This window comes from Sorex araneus, chromosome X (assembly GCF_027595985.1).
Source record: "Sorex araneus isolate mSorAra2 chromosome X, mSorAra2.pri, whole genome shotgun sequence".
Taxonomy (NCBI): domain Eukaryota; kingdom Metazoa; phylum Chordata; class Mammalia; order Eulipotyphla; family Soricidae; genus Sorex; species Sorex araneus.
The window spans coordinates 186,229,594-186,255,432 of NC_073313.1; the positions used below are offsets into that span (position 1 = coordinate 186,229,594).

At 38.8% G+C, this 25,839-nt stretch overlaps 1 protein-coding gene across 1 annotated transcript in view; it reads left to right on the top strand.

Moving 5' to 3' along the window:
- The window catches only part of CNTNAP5 (contactin associated protein family member 5), a 932,137-nt gene that overhangs the window by 625,268 nt on the left and 281,030 nt on the right, over positions 1-25,839 (top strand). Inside the window, exon 12 of the mRNA XM_055120538.1 lies at positions 13,701-13,820. Within this exon, the coding sequence (XP_054976513.1) occupies positions 13,701-13,820 (120 nt within the window). The remainder of the gene's footprint in view (positions 1-13,700; positions 13,821-25,839) is intronic.

The window sequence follows — 25,839 nt, forward strand, 5'->3', positions numbered from 1 at the left end:
CAGTTTATAAAAGTCTTTTTTTTACTATGGTTATATGCCTTTCTGAGAACAGTAAAATTGCTACAGAATCTTTCAGTTTATCTCAATTTAGATTTTAGAAAACAATGAATGTTCAACTAAACTTATTAAATGTTTATATTTTAGAGTTAGAGACAATTCTTTAAGCTAAAAGAATTTATGATCTAGCATGAAAAAAAATAAGGTAAATTTAATTTTATTATATGTGATGAGAAATGTACAATAAGAATAACATTACATGCTGGGTCCCTATGGTGAATAAGAGAAAGACTTCCCAAGTGTATCATGGTGAGGATATAAAAATACTTCTTGGTAGAAAGCATTTGGGTACTTTGAATTAAAATACAAACATATCCTGTATGCAACATTACTCTGCTTCTTCTGTATTTTTACTACTGTGCCCCCAAATATCCACCCTTAATCGGCAGTGTTTATTCAGTTTTGAAAGCTTAGCTTAAGGGTGGTAACAACTGTGATGTCTTTCCTTTCTCTGTCAAACATATGATGACCTTATAATTATGCAAACGTGTTACATGATTCCAAAAACAATATAACAAATGAATTTTAACAACTCTTGTTTCTGTCCCCATCCCATCTTATCTCCCAAACTATATTGTTAAAATATAAATAAAATTTAGTATGCACACTCCCTTCTAGATTAATGTAATGCACTGTATATTGTTTTATCCACTTTGATTTTCTTTCATAATCATATATTCTGAAGCTCATTTTATAGTATTACCTTTAGGCATCCTTCAAAGCTGAACCATACTTTACCGTGAGATGGTCTATAAATTACTTATTCCAGTCAACATGTATTATATTTTATGTAATAAAAATAGTGGTCAAAATTGTAAATGCATCATTTTTCTAGTTTAGGCTGCACTGGGAAACCCCCTTTCTCCCCCCCCCAAAAAAAAACCAACAATAAAACAAAACAAAGCAAAATACCCCCACCACAACCAACAAAATCAACAATAGACTGGTTGACCTAAACAGACATTTATTTCTCATAGTCAATTCTGGAAGTCAGAAACTTCAACACTTTCAGTTTATTTTCTGTATTTTGTTAAAGTATAAGTAGTTTTAGGATTATCAATTCTCAAAAAAAAATCTGATTTCCACCCACAGGGGTTGTTCCAAATATGTCTTGTCTTTATTTTGTAGGAACTGCTCATTTAAAATTTATTTTCTGCATTTGGATAATTTTACTTGGTTTTAAGGACTTAATTACTTTACAAATACAATGTTGATTTCTCCTGGGATTTAGTTTTTGGAGAGCATAGTCTACAGTTATAATGAATTAATTTATTCCCAATAGATATGGAGTAAACTATATTAGATATGTGGGTAGAAAAGAAAATTTAATAAACAAGTAGCAGGTTTGCACTTCTTGAATTAAGTGGATTATCCACCTGTACTTACCTTCACTTCGGCTTAAAACTTCAAATAAGTAACAATTAAGTCCTTGGAGATAAAAATAAATTAAAGATACTTAGAACTATTAGTATTTTAAAAAATACTATTATCTGTGAGAAGACAACAGTAAATCATGTGACAGCTAGAAAGACTGTCTAACATGAATATGAATGTTAATATGAATAAAAGCTTAGTAGAAAGGCTGAAACAATAGTATAGAGGGTAGGGCTTTTGCCTTGCACGTGCCCAAACCCCGGGTTCAATTCCCAGCATCACATATGGTCCCCCGAGCACCGCCAGGAGTAATTTCTGAGTGCAAAGCCAGGACTAATCTCTGTGCATTGCCAGGATTGACACAAAAAGGCAAAAAAAAAAAAAAAAGCTTATTGGAATGTATGTACACCAACACAACTTGAATGTAATTATATATAGAAGAAAATATCAAAGACATATATGATAATTAACATACTCAAAGTTTTAGATATTTTGCATCAGTAAGTCTAGATTTTCATGCTACTAATAAAAATGTAGTCAAAGATAAAACAAAATTCTAGCAAATAAAATAATACTGAGATAGAAATAGCACTAAATTGGAAATAAACCAAAGGTCCATCAACAGCTTAATTATTAAACATAGTGTGATATGATCATGCCAGGAAATAATATATAACAATTAAACAGAAATAAACTATTGATAACCAAGAAAATTTGGATAGATTACAGGGAATGATATGGAGTAGAAAAGCCTTTTTAGAGCCTGGAGCAATAATACAACAGTTAGGATGTTTGCTTTCTACACAGGCAATCTGAGTTTGATCCCTGATATCCTACATGGTCTCCCAAGCAACACAAGGAGTAATTCCTGAGTGCAGAGCCAGGAATAACCCCTGAACATTGCTGGTTGTGGCCCTCAAAGCCCCCAGGCCCACACAAATAACTTTTCTAAAGGAAATGGCCAACATGATGAGGACACAATCATATGACAGATGAAAACACACTAGTCATTCTTCTGCAAGTCAGAGAAGTCCAGAAGATAAATTTTTTTCAAAGCACTTAGCATTTATAGAAGGTATGATTGATTGTATATGAAAACAGAGTATTTATTATAATATTTTTTAAGCATACACAAAAATAGCAAGCTAAGACAACCCCCCCATCTGGTTCAACATTTATCACAAACTGTCACTTTTTCCTGCTATGCCTCTTTTATAAATGCAACTTTTTTTTCTTTTTGGGTCATCCCCGGCTATACTCAGGGGTTACTCCTGGCTCTGCACTCAGGAATCATTCCTGGCATTGGTTAGGGGACCATATGTAATGCTGGGAGTTGAATCTGGGTTTCCTGCATGCAAGGCAAATGCCTTACGCACTGTGCTATTTCTCCAGCCCAAAATGCAACAATTTAAGAACAAATGGTGAGCATATAATTGCATACACATTTCCTAATTTATTTATTTATTTTTGTTGTTATTTAGTCTGGTCCGCAACTGGCTGTGCTCAGGGCTTAGATTGGCTCAGTGCTCAGAGATCATTCCTGCTGGGGGCTTGGGAGACCAATTGGAATGCTTCGGATCAAACCTAGAATGAGCCATGTGCAAAGGCAAGCACCTACTGTACCATCTCTCTGACCCCCTTGGCATGACTATTCCTAATAAATAATTTATCTTTTAAAACATAACCACCACCAAAAAATGCGCACCCATATTAAAATATACTTTGGAAACTTGATCTGATTCAAACTTTGCTTTTGATCATTTTGTTATCAGACATGGGAAGTAGCTCCACAGTAGATAATTTATCTTGCATGAGTAAGGCCCAGGATTCTTTCTCTAATTGGATAAAAAATGATAAACAGATTTACAAAGTTGTTCATGATTGGATTTCAGTCATAGAATTTTCTAACACCTGTCCCTTCACCAGTGTACCAGTGTACATTTCCAACCACCAGTGGTCCCAGTTTCCCTCCCGCCCTCCACCCCCCACCATGCCTGCTACTATGACATTCACTTTTCTTTTTTTTTTTTTTTTTAAATAATTTTATTGAACCACCATGTGGAGGGTTACATAGTTCTCAGGATTATGTCGGTTATACAATTCTCAAACACCCTTCCCTTCACCAGTGCCCATCTCCCATCACCAACCCCCCCAGTATACCTGCCACCCCCTCCCACCTCCCCAGTCCCCACCCTTGTACATGATAAGTTCCACTTCGTTTATGCCTTATCTCGATTACATTCCATGTTTCAACACACAACTCACTACCGTTGTTGGGGTTTCCCCCAAAAAAGGAAAGCAGTCCTATTGCCAAGGAGGCATTTGATAGTTCTCCACTGCTAAGAATATAGAGATATTAAGTCCAGCTGTTTGTTACATAACTTTTCTTTTTCCCCCTTGCCCCGCGCCACCGAGTTCACGCCTGTTTGGTAATCGCCACGCTGCCTGACAAGGGGAAAAAAAACCGAAAAGGATGGTTATTTCCCGTCATCAGCAGGCGTGGGGCTCTGGCTTAGTTGATAGACTAGTAGAGTTTCTGCAAGCAGTTTCTGGAACCGAAGGGCTTGCGCTGGTATCGGCTCCGGCTCGAGATTCCACCAGCGTCCCACTGTTCCATGTACATAATTTTTCCCCTTATATCCCATTCCCACGCCACCAGGTCTGTTTGCTTAATGGACATCACACTATGTTTGACACCACGCCGCGTTTCTTCCCGAGAAAGAAGGATATTTCTTCTCAGCCGGCGTGGGGATATAGCTTAGTTCAGTCTAGAGAGATGGCTACCACTTTGATTGCCTTCAATATTTCAGCAACAGACTTACTATTCTTGTTAGGATCTCCCACAAAAGTCCGACCCATTAAAAAGGGACATATTACATATTGCTGATGCTAAGATGACATTAGGTCGCGCGGCCGCGACAGCGGCCGCGCGGTTTTGGGTTTCTGTATAGAGTCCAGGGAAAGTACAACCAGAAATAACATCACTACAAACTTTTACCCTTTTATGGTGCTCATAAGATGGAGAAGCCTAGAGAGAGGCTCGGCGTCTCCATTTTGCGCTCAGGAAAACCGCGGATCCTGCACTGTGCTCAGGGGGGAGGTGTGGAGAGAGAGAGAGGTTAAAAGAATTGGGGGATGCCCGGCTCCCACTGTTTCAGCGCACCGTGGGGTCTCTGGTCCCATGCCGGAATTAGTTCAGTGGGCTGTTTGGAGTCCAAGAGCGCTTCCTTGGGCTCTTCCATCATGCTCGCTCCGCAGCAGGGTCCAAAGGCGACATTCACTTTTCTTCTGTCTCCCTCTCTCTCTCTCTCTCTCTCTCCCTCTCTCTGTCTCTCTCTCTGTCTCTCAGTGCCCAGGACTTGATCCCTTGCACTATCTTTGGGGTGTTTTTTTTTTAATTATATGATTGTCTTTAGCTTATCTTCATTTTATTTGAATCATAATTGAAAACAAAAATGTTCCACTAATAGTGTTTTATCTATGAGACTCCATCTTCTTGCCATTTATTTACAAAAATAAGTCTGGTGTGCTTATATTGTGGATACTAATTGTATTATTTTAGTGTGACTAAACATAGTCTATGCTCTTTCTGTTAAAGAATAATTTTATTTCAGTGATTGATTGGATTTGTCAAGAAAGTATCCTAAGATGCTTGCTCTTCAAGCCCAGCATTTCCCATTTAACATGAATCTTTCCTGATTGTCTCTGTTAATCTTTGTTTGCTTTTTCCACTCTGCAGAAACCCATGTTCTGTCCTGAGCATGCATACTTCTTCTCTCCCCTTGCATCTTTCTAAATATCTTTCAATAAATCATTCTTGCTTCACAGAAACAAAGAAATGATGTGGTATAATTTCTTATAATAGTGTTTTAATTTTTTCTGATTCTGTCATATTATGGTTACCTAAATGGTCATTTTTAGTGATGTTAAAATTGGTCCATGAATTTGTTGTTAATTTAATTCATCTTATAAAAAACTCTCTATCAATTTTTTACACTCAGAAAATCTATGAAGCTCTTCATATATTTGTGTGTGTATGTATTTATTTTATTTTATTGGCCACTCTCAGCTATTGTCAGAGCTTACTCTGTGCTCAGGGCTTACTGCTGTCTCTGTGCTCAGGATCACTCTTGATGGAATCAGGCAATGACAAGGGGTTTCAGAGAACAAACTCAGCTTAGACATGTGCAAGGCAAGCAGCCAACCCTCTGTCTTATCATTCCAACCACATATTTAAAACAAATTTTTAGTGATTTCCAAGGGATAATTTTGAAATTCTACTATCCTTTTTGAATTTTCTGCATTTGCTTCTTAACTAATATTTTCACAGGTTATTGGTTTATTGTAAAATAAATCCTATACAAAGAATGCAAATATAATATTTTCCCCCAGTTTCCAGAATATGGCCATTCTCTAATAATCAACTTCCAGAGGTAACTAGTGTACAGATAAATGTACAGATAGAAAGACAGATGCTAGATAGGAAGTGTTAAATTTTACACATTTATATATGTGTATACATATATATAATCCAATTACTGCTCTTTTTGAAACTCAAATCATTTTTAAATTGAGTGGAAATGGAAATCAAATTGACTCCTATGCTAGTTTAATATAGTTACAATTTTGATAGCTTTTTTATGGCTTATTCTTCAGAAAAAAAAGTGTTGTGTTTTGATTCTGTTTCAAAAATCAGATCAGTTGATTTTTTTTTATTTTAGTGAAAATCTGTACTTAAAACTATAGAAATGCATTTCTAGAAAACAATGCATATCTATAGTTTTAAGTACAGTAGTCTAAATGCATCATTAAAAACAAAATCAAGGAGGGGCTGGAGAAATCTTACAGGGGTTATTATACACACTTTGCATGTGAATGACCTTGGTTTCATCCCCAGCACCATACATGTCCCTTGAGCACTGCCACGAGTAGTCCCTGAGCACAGAGTCAGGGATAAATAAACTCTGAGCACCACCACCCCCCAGAAAAAAAATCAAATGAGTTAATAGTAACATTATTAAATCAAATTAAAATGATATAATTTTATGAATTATACCTTATACTTTATTTTCACAATGAAAAATAATTTATGTTGTTATAATGTAGGTATTTTCTTCTTATAAATTTATTTAGATTTATGAGTTCATAACAAAACTAAATATATTTTTCCTGGTCATTATTGAAAGATGTTTTAGGAAACAGCTTAAGTATTTTGGAATTTAATAAATTATTAAAATATAAAACATTTTAATACAATACTGTAGTTTATGGAAATCAGATAATAAGGGATACTTTATTTTATTGTAAAAGTATAATAAAACTTTTTGAAGTATAATTGTTTTATTTGTAAACTGTAAGGATAATCAGAGGGGGAAAAAATACACATCACAGATTGTGCTACTGACACCAGAGAATGTGCCAGGATACTTATTTTACTCTTGTAAAACATTTGCACTTAGAAAGAAGGAATTTTATAATTAGATGAACCATATAATAGTTTATTTGTGTTTGGGCAAAGTCCTTATATTAACTTGGAGAATTCATAAATAGAGATGTTTGTTATCAAAATTTGCCCATGGAGTCTGCTTATTAACTGAATATAATAAATAAGGCGTGCATATACTAGAGAAGTGATAAAAGATCCTAAAGTTCTGGAGAGGTAGTACAGCTGATAGAGTATTTGCTTGCTTGCAGCTGACCCTGGTTGATCCCTGCCACCCCATATCATTCCCAGAGAACCACCAGGAGTACTTTCTGAACACAGAGTAACTTCTGAGCATCACCAGGTGTTGGCCCCAAAACAAACCAAACATAAAACAAACAAATAAAAAATAAGAGCAAAAGATCCTTACTTTTCAATATTTTCTAAGAGTCTACCATTTTCACATTACACTGCAGGTATGGTCCTGGTTTAAGTTGGACAGTCATGCTTCATTGCTACCCTACTCTTTCATTTCCTTTAGGTTATTAGGATATTCCTTTTGGATTTTTGATTGTCTTTCTTTGTTCAATGGTGCATTACCAAACATAAAATCAAAGACCTGGAACGTGTTTTCCCTCTGACTGATTTGAATTCATTATTATCACTACTCTCTTCCACGATCTGCTACTACCAGGTCCTATTAATGAAAAATAAATCACATGGGTGAGAACAAAAATTTGCAGTCAGCAAGTGTTTGATGATCCAGTTACTGAATAGGTGGACTACTGGAGAGCATCCAAGCTGGCTAGCTGTCCAGTTTTTTCCAGTCTAAATTGCTGACACCAAGAATCAAGAAATTATTATTATTTCAATTTAATTTTATAGTGACTTGTAATATGATAATGAATAACTGAAATTCTTGAAATACTGTCAAATATTTGTCAAAAAATAGTCAAATGTTGAAAATTATTGAAGATGGTGGGCTGGAGTGATAGCGCAGCGGGTAAGGCAGTCGCCTTGCACAAGGGCGACCCGGGTTCAATTCCTCTGCCCCTCTCAGAGAGCCCAGCAAGCTACCAAGAGTATCTCGCCCCCCATGGCAGAGCCTGGCAAGTTATCCATGCGTATTCAATATGCCAAAAATCAGTAACAACAAGTCTCACAATGGAGACGTTACTGGTGCCCGCTGGAGCAAATCGATGAGCAACGGGATGACAGTGATTGAAGATGGTAGTGTTCATGTGTTATTAACCTATATTCTCTTCAAGAATTTGAAAGTTTTATAAATAAATAGGAAAAAATGCTGAATTTTATTATCATTTCAAAGCATTTTCAATAAACATTGTCATTTGAGTCACTTTATATTCAATGTTATTTCAATAAAGTAACTAAAGTTGAATCCTAATTATTTAATTTTTTTTAATTTAAATTTTATTGAATCACCATGTGGAGGATTACAAAGTTCTCAGGATTATGTCAGTTATACAGTACTCAAACACCCTTCCCTTCACCCGTGCCCATATTCCATCACCAACCACCCCATTATACCTCCCGCCCCCTCCCGCCCCCCCAGTCCCCGCCCTTGTAAGTGATAAGTTTCACTTCGTTTACGCTTTATCTTGGTTACAGTCCATGTTTCAACACATAATTCACTATTGTTGCTAGGGTTTCCCCCCAAAAGAGAGAAGACAGTCCCACTGTCAAGGAAGCATTTGATGGCTCTCCATTGCTGAGAATGTAGCGATATTAAGTCCCGCTGTTTGTTACATAACTTTTCTATTTTTTTCCCCCTCGTCCCGCGCCACCGAGATCACGCCTGTTTAGTAATCACCACGCTGCCTGACAAAGGGAAAACAAACCAAGAGAGATGGTTATTTCTCGTCATCAGCCGGCGTGGGGCTCTGGCTTAGTTGATAGTCTGGTAGAATGTCTGCAAGCAGTTTCTGGAACCAAAAGTAATACGCTGGTATCGGCCCCGGCTCAAGATTCCACCAGCGTCCCGCTGTTCCAAGTACATAATAATTTATTCCCTTGTATCCCATTCCCACGCCACCAGGTCCGTGTCAGCTTAATGGACATCATACTATGGTTAACGCCACGCCGCGTTTCTTCCCGAGAAAGAAGGATATTTCTTCTCAGCCGGCGTGGGGATATGGCTTAGTTCAGTCTATAGAGATGGCTACCACTTTGGTGGCCTTCAATATTTCAGCAAAAGGCTTACTATTCTTGTTAGGATTTCCCACCAAAGTCCGACCCATTAAAAGGGAACCATTTCATATTGGTGATGATTAAATGACAATAGGTTGCGCGGCCATGGCAGCAGCCTTGCGGCTTTGAATTTCTGTATAAAGTCCAGGGAAAGTACAGCCAGAAATTACACATCGCTACAAACTTTAACCCTATTATGGTCCCCCCAAAGTCCAACCCATTACAAAGGAACCATTTCATATTGCTGATGATTAGATGACATTAGGCTGCCGCGGCCGCGCGGTTTTGGGTTTCTATATAAAGTCCAGGGAAAATTCTGCCTAAAATTCTATCGCTACAATCTTTTACCCTTTAACAAAAAACTTAGTACTATTGTTTGGAGTTTCCCCCCACGTTAAGCCCTGCCAAAAAGGAACATTTACACGTTGCTGACAATCAAGAGATATTAGGTCGCGCGACTGCTATTGCAGCCGCGCGGTTTTGGATTTCTATATGAAGTCCAGGGAAAATTCTTTTGGTAATTGCATCACTTGCTGGCAGCGCCTGGGCCAGAAGCTCCCAGCACACAGTTTGGAGGCATTTTGGGGGCGCCGCTCGTGTCCAAAGTGGTTCAGTTGCCTCCGGGGTCGATCTCGCGCGGGGCCGGAAAGGAGCGTCCCCACATGGCTCTGTGCTTAAATGTCGGCCGGCACAGGGCGGATCCGGAAGTCCCGCCCATCGGCTATCCCGGGCTTCCTGTAGAGTCTAAAAACCGGCTATAGCCTCGCTGCGTTCAAAAAGAAAGAGTTGAGAGAGAAAAGAGCATACCCTGCCGGCAGCGCCTGGGCCAGAAGCTCCCAGCACACAGTTTGGAGGCATTTTGGGGGCGCCGCTCGTGTCCAAAGTGGTTCAGTTGCCTCCGGGGTCGATCTCGCGCGGGGCCGCAAAGGAGCGGCCCCACATGGCTCTAATTATTTAATTTTTATTTAATGTTGAGAAATTGTATTTGCTATTTTGTATATATATTTTTTAATTTAAAGTTTTTGTTACTTCCAAGTTATAAAATCTTCAGGAAGTTTTGGCTTTTATCACTGTTTCTTCTTCCCTATTGATTCTACATCTCCACTTAGGCATTCATTTTTATTAATTTTCAAATCAATATTTTTTTTAAATACTTTAGAGCTGTTAGTTAATTTTTAGTTAATTTTTGACATGCATAGAGAAGTAGGCACATGATGTATTAAAATATGTGGAAACGGAAATGCTCTTTATACCTGAATGGTTATAATAAACCTAAATATTTCTAATATGATAAATAAATACATAATCAGTAGAAATGAAAATTTAAGAAGTTTGATATACATGTGCTATTTAGAGATACAATAGTCAATACTAGAAAACTAAACTGATTAAAAGCTATTGTATTGTCAAGTGTAGGAGGTATATTATATTGCACATTGAGCATATCAAACTATTTGTTTTTTTCTATAACATGTGTTGTGGTTCATAATAAAAATGGAAAATAAAAAGCTTAGAAAAGGTGACTTCATGGCATTAAAATGTGATAAAGTTATCAGTCATAATAATGATAGTAATTATATTTATCAAATATATTTCATATGCTATCACTATATTAGGTGCTGTATGTAAATTATCTATAAGTTGTAAAGCAAATATTTATTAACTACCAGTTGTTAATAAATAAAAGTTGTTATTAACTAGAATTCGTGAGTCAGCATCTGTTTATATCTGTAATCAAATGAGAAAACTGAAGTACTCTAAGTTATCTGTCACTCCATAATGAAACAGAAGTAAAACATAGTATCTGAAAGCAATAATCATTATCATTTCATGATTTCTTGGAAGGCAAGCTATCAAGAGTATCCCGCCCACATGGTAGAGCTGGCAAGCTACCCGTGGCATATTCAATATGCCAGAAACAGTAACAAGTTTCACAATGGAGACATTACTGGTGCCTGCTTCAGCAAATTGATGAACAATGGGATGATAGTGCTACAGTGCTACACAGTGCTATTTCTTGGAATTCTTAAGCAGATTTCTGGAACAGCTTTGTCTCAGTTTCCGTAAGACCAGCATTAAGAAGTCAGGCAGACTGATGTCAGGCTGACATGACACGCGGAGCCTCATGGGATGGGTGGTGGAACTGGCCCTTCTCCCCACCCCGACGAGGCCCTGAGTTGCCACCCAAGAATGGTTCCTGGCTCCTGAATGGCCATGATCCCAGAGGCACACAAACCAATCCTGGAAACCGGCGGCTTTTGGAATAAATCCCTCCAGACTTATTACTAAAATATTAGCAATCCAAAATGCTCTTCATATCAGCACTAGAAAACAAATTCTTTAATGATGTCTTTTTGGCAGGTCTGAGTATTAGGGAAAATTACAAATAATAATGGTGAATCTTTTGTCAAAATACTGAATGTGATCAAAGCGGAGAAAGAATAATGTGGAAATCATCTGCCACATAGGTGGGGGGAGGGGTGGGATGGGGGTGTATACTGGGTTTCTTGGTGGTGGAGGGTGTGCACTGGTGAGGGGATGGGTGTTTGATCATTATATGAACGAGGTTTAGACTGGAAAGCTTTGTAACTGTTCTCACAATGATTAAATGCATTTTTTTTTAAATTAAAGTAAAATAAATTACAAAAAAAAAGAGAAAGTCAGCCAGGGCCACAGTCATTTTAGTGTTTACTTGGAGATCTGCATTATAGCTCATTCACATAGCACACATAAGAAAGTGCCCCACTAGCTCATAAGTGTGCTGAGAATAAATTATCCAAGAACTCACTGCCTTTTTTGTAATATCTTGTCAATTGCTTCACTACTTCTGCCTATCAGAAGCAACTCAAGTCAAAGAGAGTATCTGAATTTATGAACAAAATACAAAGAGATGCCAATCATAGGTAGCAACGATTTACCCTATAATGAAAAACCACAGTGTTTAATTCCAGGACTCATATTCTTAACTCCTATGCTACCCGCCATAAAGCTTCCTGAGTGGGTTTATCTGAATGCACAGCTGTAGTTTCTTCCTGTGGTTATTATCTTTGGAGTGTGGAAATGATTGAAAAGAAAGCAACATACATTTACGAAGTGATGTTCACATGTGTGACACATATAAATATATGTAATTCCGTTTGAACAAACAGAAATAAGCTCTATGCTATGATCAGTATGAAGGGTGCAAACTACAGGCCTTCTGTGTATTGTCTGCTTCAGAAAAGGTGTGTGACTGTCAGGGAGAATTACTGAGGATAAGGATAACCTTGAATTCACTCTAATTTATGAAAAGTCAAACCTTCTCAAGCTGTAGAACTTTATTGGTAATGAATTATTTGAGTCACCTCTCACACTTGATCATGACAAACTGCAGGTTCATATTCTTGGGATGGGACATTAGTCATAGGGTCATGTTGGCTAAAGTGAAGAGTTGGTGCTCTATCTTAAAACTGTTAGGGGCCACTGAAGTGTTTGAGGCATGGAAGGATGACACAATTGCCTGTGTACCTGCTCCTCTGAGCTATAGTATTTTGTCTGAGATGTCGAATGAGTTTTTACATTCTCATGCATGAGACATTAGAGGCCTTCTTTACAAGCCATTGAATTCATTCATGTTGCTTTAATGAGATTTATATATTTCTCAAACCTGCAGATTGGTGGGAATATCCTCTCTTAGGGCATCTTTGTCTGTCTCTGAGTACATCAAAAAGTGCGAGGCTTTCAGATTTCTAAGAATTTTTTTTGTTTTGTTTTGCCTTACTTTGCTTTGTGTTTTTTGTTGTCATTGTTTTTGTTGTTACTTTTTAATAAAAAAATCTCAGTAGCATACATTCAATGGGGCTTTCATTTGTGACATTTGTTGGACTCCTTGCGTGTGTGTGTGTGTGTGTGTGTGTGTGGTGTGTGTCTGTGCGTTTGACACTTATCTAGGTACTGGAACACAAAGCCAACTTTTAACATTCTTATAAAGTCTATATTCCTTTGGTTTAAGCAAAGAGTGTGCCGATGATCCTAGAACAATACACTGGGTTGGCATGGAGGAGGAATAGCAGCCCAAACACAGCAGGAGTGATGCTTGATACTGTTGGATGAGGAAAGAGAGAGAGGAAGATCTAGAGAGAGAGATAGAGACAGAGAGACAGAAAAAGAGAAAGAGACAGAGAAGTGTATGCCATAGAGACAGGCTGGCAGGAGGGAAACTGGGAATGTTGGTGGTAGGAAATGTACACTGATGCAGTCGTAGCTTTTGTAACACAGTATTGTTGAAACCCACTATGAACAGCTTTGTAACTCTGTATCTCGTGGTGATCCAATTTAAGAAAAAGAGAGTAAAACAAAATTAAATGGGTAGTTATAAATGTCTCTTGTTACTAATTGAGAGAGAGAATTGCTGATAGAGTTTAGGAAGTGATGAAGTAATTTTTAAAGAATGAATGAGTTAGGATGAATGGATTATACTGCGCTATAAATAACTGGGACACAGGGACATTGCTTTAATAAAAAAACAGCTGTAATATTTTAGATAAAGTGCAAAAGGAAAATATCACTACCGTTAGTAAATATAAGTAGAAGTTTCTGAGTTCTCCAGACAGACATACATTCCAAGCAAAATTTCTTTTCTGTTTCTTTCTGCTTTCAGCCCTGTATGAGCGATCCTGTGAGGTGTACAGGCACCAAGGGAACACAGCTGGGTTCTTCTACATTGACACTGATGGCAGTGGGGCCGTGGAGCCTCTCCAGGTTTACTGCAATATCACGGGTAAGTGTGCAGAATCCCCACTCATACTGATCCAGACTCGTAATGCTACAAATAAAGGGAACTCCACTGGAAAGGGATGCTTACAAAAATAGAAACCTAAAAACCTTGGGGGTTATATTACATAAGTAATGGGAATTAGCAGATATGTTGTTTTCATGAGAGAGTGAAAATGAATAATCTGATAATGTTCCAGTGAACTAAGAATTATCAGACATTTTCTATAGGACATATCAATGATATTTTTTCTCTTTTAAAATTCAAAAACAAAGACATGGAAAACATTCCATCATAAATAAATACACAAAAAGAAATGTAACAATCATAACAGCAATAAAAACCCTTGGAATTAATAGGCAAACACTGAGTCTGGAAGTGGGCACCATTGACTCATGTTTATTGCTAAAGACTGAGGGGATCCTATATTTTACCTAAGCTTAATTTTTCACCAATGAAATGGGAATAGTAGTTCCAGCAACCTAGTCTTGCCCAGATTAGACACAATTAAGTAATTTGGAGCCAGGACCCAATCGTGTTTCTATTACACATCCAGCAAACATAGTCAGTCAACTGTTTCTACTTTACTACCGTTCATAATGCCTTTTCTGATTATGTAATTTTTAAATGTATTTTTCAAATTTTGATTGTTTTTGAAGGGAGGCACACCCAGTAGTGCTCAGGGACTGTTCTTAACTCTGTGCTCAGGGATCTTTCCTAACAGGGAGTGGGGACCATATGGGATGCCAGGGATTGATTCTAGGTTAGTTATTTGCAAGGCAGACACCCTGCCATCTACACTGTTGGTCTAGCCCCTTAAATTATGTATTTTAATGTTAGTGTATAAAAATAAACCAGACCTATAATGTTAAAATACATTTGACATTAATATGTATATTACATATATCATTGAAAATTTAAATCTCAAAAATAATGTATGTGCAAGGGCTAAAAATGATACTACTGATTGATCGAACATATTTATATGCTACTTTCTGCCTGGGTTGAGAAAGATTTCTCTCAGCTTTCTGATTTACATTATTTTCAGGAATGACAAAAGACAAATATGTACTTGAATTTAAACACGGTTGTTTTGTTGATCCTAAATCCTGAAGGAATGAGGGTCTCTGAATTTTGTTCCAGAGTTGATAAGCTTGGTTTTGCATGATCAAGCATTTCTTGTCAATATAAATTTTATTTTTTGTTGCATGCAGCCACAAATTATGCATACACCTCAAAACATAGAAATAAAAGTAAACTTGTGTAGGTTATATAATTTAACTGTCCTGTTTAACTAACAAAGCATTTAAAAATACATAAATAGAATAGTCAAATACATAGTTTTATACTTATAAACATTGAAAGTCCTTAAATGTAAGTGAGGACTTTACACTCAAAAGAGCATGGCAAAACTGTCCTGGAAGAGAGGAGGGAAGGAAGGAGGAACAGAAATTATGAGCAGGGAGAAGAGAGGGAGAGGCAGGAAGAAAACTTGTTCTCTGTTCAACCAGAGCTATTTAAACATAAAGTTGCTATTCTCTAATGCTTTGAGTAGTATTTCTGGGATAATAATACAGTGTAAACGATGATGAGAGACATGGGGCCTGGGTTTTCTTTCTGTACTCTGTGCCAGTCAGCTGAGCACCCTTGGCCTAGTTGCACATCTCTAAAATAAGGATCTAGGTCTGAGCTCTCCTAGGCCTTCCTCATTTAGAATTCCCTGAGAGATCCTTCGAGGTTCAACCTAAAAGATGAAGCTTCTCTCAAGCAACCTACTTTCTAGGGGTATGGTGCCACCAGCAGGTAAATCTGTACCTGTGGGGTGAATGAATCAGCAGCTTGATTATGCTTTCAGACTTCCAGATACGCCAAAATTGCTTTTGTGCCTTTGGCCAGACCCCAACTACTTGGGGCCAAATTTACCAAGAATTGAATGGCAAAAGGTTATGTATGTGGGAGACACATCTAAAAACCACCTCTGGCTCAGCTATATAAGCTCATTTATTGGCCTTATTTCAGAGTCCCATGAATCTTGAAAGAGATCAAAAGATACAGTTTGGGCCTGTTGTGCAGAGGTAGGTGGGAACCCATATGGAGAGCTCCAGGCTCACTTGGATTAGGATTCAGCCTCCTCCCCACAGGTCCTCAGCTTTCTAGTAGCTTGGCAGTCACACCCACAAACTTCCCCTGGTGCCATGTAATCTCATCAATGGCTAAGCCCCAGAGACTATAAACTAAAGCTCCAGGAAGAGAGTGCCTCAGAACGCCCTGACCACGCCCCAGGTTGTCTTCACCAGAGCACCTTGGAACTGGATGGGTTGTTTCCCTCCCTACCCCAAGCAGAACCCCATCAGCCAAAAACCTGCCAAACCGAACCACTGCCATGTCCAAGGCCACTGTCCACATGCTTGGACGAGCCTCACACGAGACAGGATGAACCGCACCAGAGAGCGGACAGGCAGGAAACCCAGATATGTGGAAACCCGTGACTGAGATCTCTGAGCGCAACTTGATCGGGACTGGGTCTCCTCCCCCTAGCTCCACAGTTTTCCAGAAGCTTGGCAGTCACACCCACAAACTGACCCTGGCAACATGTAATCTCATTAATGGCCAAGATCCAGAGACTATAAACTAAAACTCCCAAAAGAGAATGACACATAACTTTCTGGACATTATATTCTATCCATAACAAGCAATACAAAACAGACCATCTAGCATTGCCTTTTCGGCACGTTTGAGTGGTGGTGTGACTGGTGTTGAAATATCGAATGTAACCAAAGAAGAGAGAGAGTATGGGGGAAACTGTCTGCAGCAAAAGCAGGGGAAGGGGTGGAACGGGAAGAAGGGGGGAATACTGGGGATTTTGGTGGTGGAAGGTGCACTGGTGAAGGGATGGGTGTTTGATGATTATATGACTGAAGCACAAAACATGAAAGCTTTGTAGCTGTATCTCACGGTGAATAAAAACGAGGGGAAAAATAATAATAAAATAAAGTTAACATTCAGAATAGAGTAAAAAAAAAGTAATGTGGAGTTCATATCCAATTCAATTAGCTTAATCAATGGCTAAATAAATAGCGGTACTCCTACATCATTAAAAAAAAGTGAAAAAAAAGAAGTCTACTTCCCAGTGGGTGTTACAAGAATGGAGAGATTAAGTAAATTTGAATCCCAGCTGTTTTGTAATGAACCCTGGGGTAATATTAGCTTTGTTTCTATAGGATAGGAGTTACTTAGTCCACATGACATGTGTATCTGCCCATTTCTTTCATTCCTACTTTATATATAATATATATACATAAAAAGATATGAATATATGGACAGAGATATATTCATACAGATAAAGTTCAATGTAGATATATAGAAGAGTAATAACATTATATATAGAAATATGTGTATATATGTATATATGTATTTATGCATATACATATATGCACATATACATATATATGTATATATATGTATGGGTATGTATATATAAAGCCAGTGAAATTTTTTGCAGTATGATTTTTATATCAGTTAAATGAAGACATAAAATGTAAAATGTTTAGATTTCAAGATTAATGCCAGTATTAGCATAAATATAAAAATTTCTCCACCCTCCCAAAATAGATTTCCAGGAAACAGAGTAACTGGATATCAGGTTGTACTTCTGTCTCATTCCTTTTGCTGTCTTACAACAGATGATGTAGTCATTCTAGTTATAAAATATATGTTTTACTTTCTGCCAACAAGGAAGTCTTTAACCTTCTGTATATGCCATGGTATTCAGAGGCTCTAGGAGCCTGGAGGGAGCATTTCTGAAAGGAAAATTTCAGTATTAGTAAAACAGAATTATAAGAGTGAGACTCTCTGACAAAATTTTCCTTAGAACTTGACATTTAAGTTCATTCTACTCAGTTTACATTTTTACTATATTTAATGTTAACAGGATATTTTGTCAACATGTTCAAAAATGTTTCCTAGCTACACATTTTTCTCTGTGTATAGTATAATCATATATTGACATATAAAATTGTTCATGTAGTATCAGTTGCAAAAGCATAATTATTTCCTATCCTGGTGGATGCAATGCCAATTTCATCTATCAGATCTGTACAGCAATCATCAGACATTACAAGTATTTTGCAAGGAATGTAAAGTCACATCTCTAAGGCAGAATTGGTTTTCTATTCAGAAATAGCTCATAATCCATTTGCAAATCACCTTACAAGTCTCCATATCTTATCACTTTCCCTATAATGATTCTCTGTTTCTCACTCCTTTGGCAGCAGACTCTGTTTTCATTAAAACTCATCAAAGCATGCATAATGGAGTAGGTGGAGAAGCTGCAATTGAAGTCTCTCCTATATTCCTACTCGTAATTGTGCAGTGTGATTTCAGGTAATAGATTATTATACAAGCTATTGACAGAAAGAAGGAAATATGTCCATTGAGTTTTGTCTAACAATTGCTTGCTTTGCTTTCCAAAGTTAGAACAATGTCAATGAGTTTATAGCTTATGTATGGACTACAGAATGCAATCTGTCACTGCAGAAGCAAAGTTACTTATGACATAGAATGAGGCCTCTTACTTATTTACAGTTGTTTTTCCCTAAACTATTGGTTTGCCTGTTTGGAGGTCACACCCATCTATGATCAGAGCTTATCCCTGGCTTTATGGTACTCAGGGATCACTCCTCGAGAGCCTCAGGGAAGCACATGTGGTGCCAATGATGGAAAACTGTTGATTGGGTGCAAAACAAGTTCTGTATCCCCTGTCTTTTTCTCTTGGGCCTCTCCTAAACCTCATACATATGTAAAATAATTTAGTTGACAGGGGAGTTCAAAAAAATGAATGTTTTTTTTTCTTAGTAAAAAAATGACGTGAAAAAAAGAGGCATATATATATATATATATATATTCACAACAGATTGTGGGCTTGGTGAGGCTGCAGCAATAGCACAGAGGGTAGGGTGTTTGGCTTGCATGTGCCGACCCAGGTTCAATTCTCAGCATCCGATATGGTCCCCTGAGCACCACCAGGAGTGATTCCTGAGTGCAGAGCCAAGAGTAACCCCTGTGCATCGCTGGGTATGACCCAAAAAGAAAAAAAAATAATAATAAAAAGAATATGGGCTTGGAAAAGTTTTGGTATGTTATTTGGGAAGGAATTAGAAACAATTCCTCCAAGAATCATTAGGTTAAATTTTCTAGGATGCAGGTTTTGTCATATGGGAAAACCTTATGCAGTTTAATAGTTCTTTCATACCTGTGGCGTATTCGATATGCTAAAAAACAGTAACAACGAGTCTCACAATGGAGATGTTACTGGTGCACACTCGAGCAAATTGATGAACAACGGGATGTCAGTGATACAATGATACAGTGATTTTGTTTTAGGGGGCCATACCTGGCTATGCTCAGGGCTTACTCTTGGCTCTGCATATTTTTTTAGGACCTTTAGATATTTCTGTCTCTTCTCCCATACTGAAGCCCACCCTTCTTTGGTCAGAGACTCAGTTTTGGACTCAGTTTCTGCATTTCCAAATAACTCAGGATTTGAATTTCAAAAGGGTGTGGTCTCCATGCCTCTGGACTACTTCAGAGTGCAGCAATAACCTCTTAAGTGTTATTTCCCATAAACTTATTACCAGGTTCCACCATCTGTCTGCAACATTCCCCCAGTAGAGATTTCACCCCCTTAATCCTTAAAATTTACCATATGTAATTTTTATTATATGCTGGCAAAAGGGCACACACCCTATTTATGTAAGGGTGTAATATCTCATTCTAATTTAGTACTAATGGAACAATAAAATTGTTTATTGTGTTTCACAATTTTGTACTGAAGGACAAATCAGATAGATTGATCTTTAAAAAAAAAATTACACCTTGTCTCTACATTCAAGGTTCACTCCAATTGGTGCTCTGGAAACATGTTGGGTGCCTGGGCTCAAACCCCAGATAAAAAAAAAAATAGGAGACCCCCAAGCAGCCACACAAAAACGGCCCTCTGTTCCTGAGTGACCACGATCCTGGAGGCCCACTAACTACTTTCAGCACCCAGCCGCTTCTTGCAGAAATGCCTCTAGACTGTGAACTAAGCTATGGCCCTATGCTGCCCTGGGAGGGGAAAGGTTTTTCTCTCTCGGTCTTTCCTTTCAGTGGCAGCGTGGCAACCGCCATCTTTTAGAGCCCACTAGACAGAGGTATGAGCTTGCAGTGATGCAAGTTCTGGCAGAAGTTTCTTTGGACTTAATTACTAAATACCAGAAAATCCAAAACCGTGCAGCGACCATGACCTCATATGCTCTTCATTCTTAACAATAGAAAACATATTGTCAAATGATGCCTTTTTGGCAGGTCTGATTGTTGGGAAAAAATTGCAAATAATAATAGTGAGTATTCTGTTGAAATATTGAATGTAATCAGAAGTAAAGGGAGATTAAAGTGAAAATCATCAGCCACACAGGCCGGGGGGGAGGGGAATGGGGAGGTATACTCGGGTTCTTGGGGGTGGAACGTGTGCACTGGTGAAGGGATGGTGTTTGATCATAGGATAACTGAGATTTAAACCTGAAAACTTTGCAACTTTTCTCATGGTGATTTCATTTAAAAATAAATTAATTAAATTTTAAAAAAGACACTTGCACAGGCAAAGTTAAAAGGGCCTAAAGAGGTATGGACATATGGGCAGATCTAAGTTTTTAAGAATGTTTGACTTTGGTTTGAATTATAAATCAGTATGAAGAAAGCTGAAGACTTGAGATTTTAGTTCTGCTTTGTTTTTACACAAAAACCAGCACTTATGAGCTCTGAGAGCTTGAGGAATCCTATGGCAATCATTTCTATGTTTGGAGCACTCATCAGTGCTCATGCAGAATAGTTGCCCATTGCATACTGATCCAAAGCAATAGAAAAAAGGTGCCTCCCATGATGAAAGAAAATTCGCTAAATGACAGTATGAATACTATGATAAGTACTGTGTACTGAGAACAGCCAGAAATTTGATCATTATGCTGCGTTAATGCTAACGTGAATTTTCCTGAACTGATGGATTCTTGAGAATAGTCTGAAATTTGCAGACAAAAGTCAGGAGTGTAAGAAATTAGAATTTACTGACCGATGTCGCTGTTGTCCCAAAATTCCAAACGGAATCAGACCACCATCGACTTCATGCAAAATTCTACTTCACAGAGTGGGGAGAAAGGTCTACAAAGTTTAAGTTTAAGAAGAGAACTCCCAGAATGACCACCAACTGGGAGTTCTTTGGCACTATTGTGGCAACGTGGGAAGATGCCATCCTTGACAACATTGACGAGGAATACGATCCACTGGTTCAACACCTCAATGACTGTGTGAGAAATGCTGAGAGTGGGAAAACCACTAACAGACGCCTGTCTTCGGAAACTCTCAAGCTCATTGGCCAATGTGGTTTGGCACGAGTCTTAGGCAATTGCAAGGCTAACATCCAAGCTCGCAAGGCTGTGCAGAGAAGTGATAAAGGAAGACCTCAAAGAGAGAAGAGCAGCAGTGTAGGCCTATGTGGCAGAAGCCGGGAAAAGTATTCACAATGCTTGCCTATTTTTTGCCAACCACAAGACCAACATGACTGCCCTCAGACATCCTGATGGATCTATCACATCTTCCAGAAAGGCAATGGAGAGGATTATTCACTACTTCTACACAGATCTCTTCAGTATCCACGTCGACCTTCCCCCATACCAAATTCTGCGGAACGGATATGTAGGTCCCAGCTTTCTCCCTTCCGAAATCTGTCCTGCCATTTTGTTGATAAAACACTCATAGTACCCGGTCCAGGCAAGGTCAGACCCAAACACCTGAAGAATCTGCCTCCAGTTCTCATCTATACACTGGCTCAGCTCTTCACATGCTACATGTCCGAAAGCAAGGTTCCGTTCCAATGGAAAACCAGCAGGAGCATTCTGTTGTACAAGAAGGCAGACATCCATAACATTAGCAACTATTGCTATGTTCTGACTGTTGTCCTTGTCTACAATTTGTTCACTCGAGTCATCCTGAATAGAATAGGCAGAACAGTAGATGAAGGACAACCATGCAAGCATTCCAGGTTCCAAAAAGGATTCAGCATTATCGACCATATCCACACGGTGATCAAGCTCATTGAAGCTTCGTGACAGTTCAAGATGCCACTCTGTCTAACGTTTATCGATTTAAAGAAGACCTTTGATTCTGTTGAGACTGAAGCAGTCATTGAACCCTAGCCAAACAGGGCATTCAAACTCAGTACATCAGGATCCTCCTCAAACTGTAATATGGATTCACCACCAGGATCTCATCATTCTACAAGGAAGTGATCATAGACATAAAGAGAGGGGTTGGGCAGGGTAATAGCATTTCACTGAAACTCTTCAGTGCCACCCTGAGATTGTCATGCGATGACTTGATTGGGAAAGAATGGGAGAGAAGATAGACGGTTGGCAATTATGGCACCTCTGCTTCGCTGATGAAATCATTCTAATAATACCAAACATTTGCCAAGCATCACAAATGCTGGCCAACTTCGACCATGAATGTGGAAAAATCGGACTGCAGCTGAATCTCCCTAAGACAATGTTCCATTTGCTCTCAATGGAACGAACATCTCTGAATGCAGCAACTCTGTGTACCTGGGTTGAGACCTCAACATGAGGAACGACTTGGCCCCAGAAATTCACAGGAGGAAGAGAACAGAGTGGAACACATTCAAGAGCGTCAAAGAAGTGGTTAAGAGGACGAAGAGCCTCTGGATTCCGGCACATCGTTTCGACTCCACAATTCTTCTTGCACTAACATATGACTCAGAGACCTGGGCCCTAGGAAAACATGATGAGAATGATTTTTGGGTCTCCCAAAGAGGAATCGAAAGACCTATGCTTGGAGTATCATGTTTCACTCAAGTGAGAGAAGGAATCCAGAGTTCTGACCTCCATCTATGATCAAGAATCAGGGATGCTGTCTCGTTTTCCAAGGTGTCTAAAATCATATGGGCTGGACACGTAATTTGATTTGGAGATGACTGCTGGATTACAGCTGTTACTGACTGGGTTCCACAGGACATCAAAAGACCGCGTGGCCGCCCACCTAAGAGATGGTCAGACTTCTTCATCAAAACCCTGAATGAAAGGTTTGATGCTCTCCATGTTCCTGGAGCAAGCAGATACCATCGGGCTACAGGAACACGCAACAGGTACAAATGGAGATGTTACTGGCACCTGCTCGAGCAAGTCGAAGATCAATGGGATGACAAGTAATACAAGTGATTACTTCAAAGTAACTGGGCTAATTTTTGTTTTAAAATATTTTAATGCAGTTATTATGCTATGCGAACTGGATTCTAAGTGATATTGTGTAAGTGGAAGGATAGAGCTCCTGGTGAACCAATATGGTTGGTTGCTTTAAATCTCTCTCACACACAAAAGGTATCCAATCAAAAGAGATAATGGGGTGGCTGAAGGTGGAAGAGAGGAAGAGATCAAAAGGAGCCCCAGCAAGGCTGACTCTCTTCCTACTCACCAAGCCCAGACAGACTGCAGAACTGGGTAGCACTCATTAGCGCACACAAAAGGCAGAGTCAGGCCTGACTCTTGCACACAGAGAGACAACAGAACAGCAGGAATCTCTCGTGTGCACACATTTAGATAGCCAAAAACTAAGGAAAGCTGAAAGCACTGGGAACGCAATCTAACCAAAGCTCAGAAACAGGGTCCTCATCCACAACAGGAACCCTTGACTGAAGAAAAGCAGGGGATTCTTGGTGTGTTATCTAAGAGAAACCCAGCAACAGGGGACCTCGCCCAGTGCATGTGACACTCAACCAGGCACTGAGATACCAGCCTAGTGTTGTTGTACACAGGTAAGAGGAGAGGCCTGGACTGGGAGTCCTGGACCTACGTCCATCTACTTGAACGGTGGAATAAATTCTAACTTCTTACCCTCCTGACTTTTGTATGCAAATTTCTCAGACCATTCTTAAGAATCTTTCAGCTCAGGAAAATCCATATAAGCATTAACGCAGCGTAATGATCAAATCTGTGACTGTCCTCAGTACGCAGTACTTATCAGAATATCCATACTGTCATTTACCGAATTTGTTTTTCATCATGGGAGGCACCTTTTTTCTATTGTTTTGGATCAGTATACAATGGGCAACTTTCTGCATGAGCACTGATGAGTGCTGCGCACATCAAAATGATTGCCATAGGATTCCTCAAGCTCTCAGAGATTATAAGTGCTGGTTTTTGTGGTAAAAAACAAAGCAGAACTAAAATCTCAAGTCTTCAGCTTTCTTCATACTGATTTGTAATTCAAACCAAAGTCAGAACACTCTTAAAAACTTAGATCTGCCCATACGCCTATACCTCTTAGGCCCTTTTAACTTAGCCTGTGCAAATTTCTTTTTTTTTTCTTTTTTCTTTTTGGGTCACACCCGGCGATGCACAGGTGTGACTCCTGGCTCATCACTCAGGAATTGCTCCTGGCAGTGCTCGGAAGATCATTTGGGATGCTGGTAATTGAACCTGGGTCAGCTGTGTGCAAGATGAATGCCCTAGCCCTGTGCTCCAGCCCCACCTGTGCAAATTTCAAATTTCTTTTTCAGGACATTGAAAAACACGATAGTGAGTCTTAAACAGAGACACAGAATGATAGTGCAGGGGTAAAGTAAATGACTTACATGTGGCCACCTCCAGTTTGAGAATCACCTGTCTGGTGCCTGGATTCCTGTGCCCTGCCTCAGAAGTACCTAAAACTTCCCTTCCCTACCAAACACAATTCTTAAAACATTGCTTGCTACTTAGTACATACTTCAGATCATCGCAAGTGTTACCTGTTACAGTCTTCATACTTGCATCTCAATTTCTCTGTAAATAGTAAGATGATGGCAGCTTTTTATATATTCAATTACTTAAATTGCTTAACATTTAAATGGTGTTGGAAAGCGACAGAAACAGAGCAGGTGGGTCTCTGTCCTTTTTCCTCTTTTCATTGGACACACATCAACGGTCTCCAGGGTAGTAGACTGGGCTTCCGCCAGGGAGGAACCCACAGCTGTGTCCCTCAGTAGTACAAGTGTTGTAATCTATTTGAGACTCACTCATGGGTACAATATGTGCTGTGGGTCACTAGCAGTTTAATCAATTGGAATAATTCTTGCATTGTTGCTTATGTTTCAAAGGGACAGTTTGCATTCTGTGAATGAAGTGTTTTCCAGATAACTACTTTAGGCTGAAGAACAATGACAATTCAACAGTTTACAGGAAGGAAGACTTTTTAAAGTGCACCCTGATTAATATGCTGTCAGGCAAGGCCTGGTGACCACATAGAGCTTCCAGAGACTGGTCTGTTAAGTGAAGCTGGGGAGTGAATCTGCTTGTGTGAAGGGTCTGAGTTTTAAAATGGTCTCTCTGGACCAGTGGCAGACGGCATAATCTCCTGCTAAATTGGGCCATTAAATAAAACTACGAAGTCATAAAGCTGTAGCATTACCCTGAAATTAAAGCACTGTCACCTTTGAATTGCCAAGAATTTTAACAGGCACTTAGAGAAATTCCTTTCACACACCATTTAGCATGGACAGTCAATTCCAGCCATGTGTATGAGAACAGAAGGCATAGAAGAAGTTGAGGAGGGTAATGACAATATGATGTTCATTTTCTTATCATTTATTGATCTCTCTCCCTTTTTCCTCCTGCCATTGTTTTCTTGAACTATTTTATTAACTTTTCCTCTATTTAATCATGCATTATCATAATTATTTTTTCCACATTTCTTTTGTCATATGCTTAGCTATTTCCCATTAATACTCATTTGTTCATTCAGGTACAATTTTTTTCCAGTTTGTCATTAATATATGAAGCCAACCAAATAAATGAGTATGGAGGTGGCTGCAAACAAATGTTAAAAAAATGAATATCTATCCCTGTCCCGAAGGTGAGAGCGGGACAGATATTTTATAAAGAGATAATTTACAGATAGTTTGGTGTGGAACATGGAACAGAAACAAATATATGACCCAGGAATA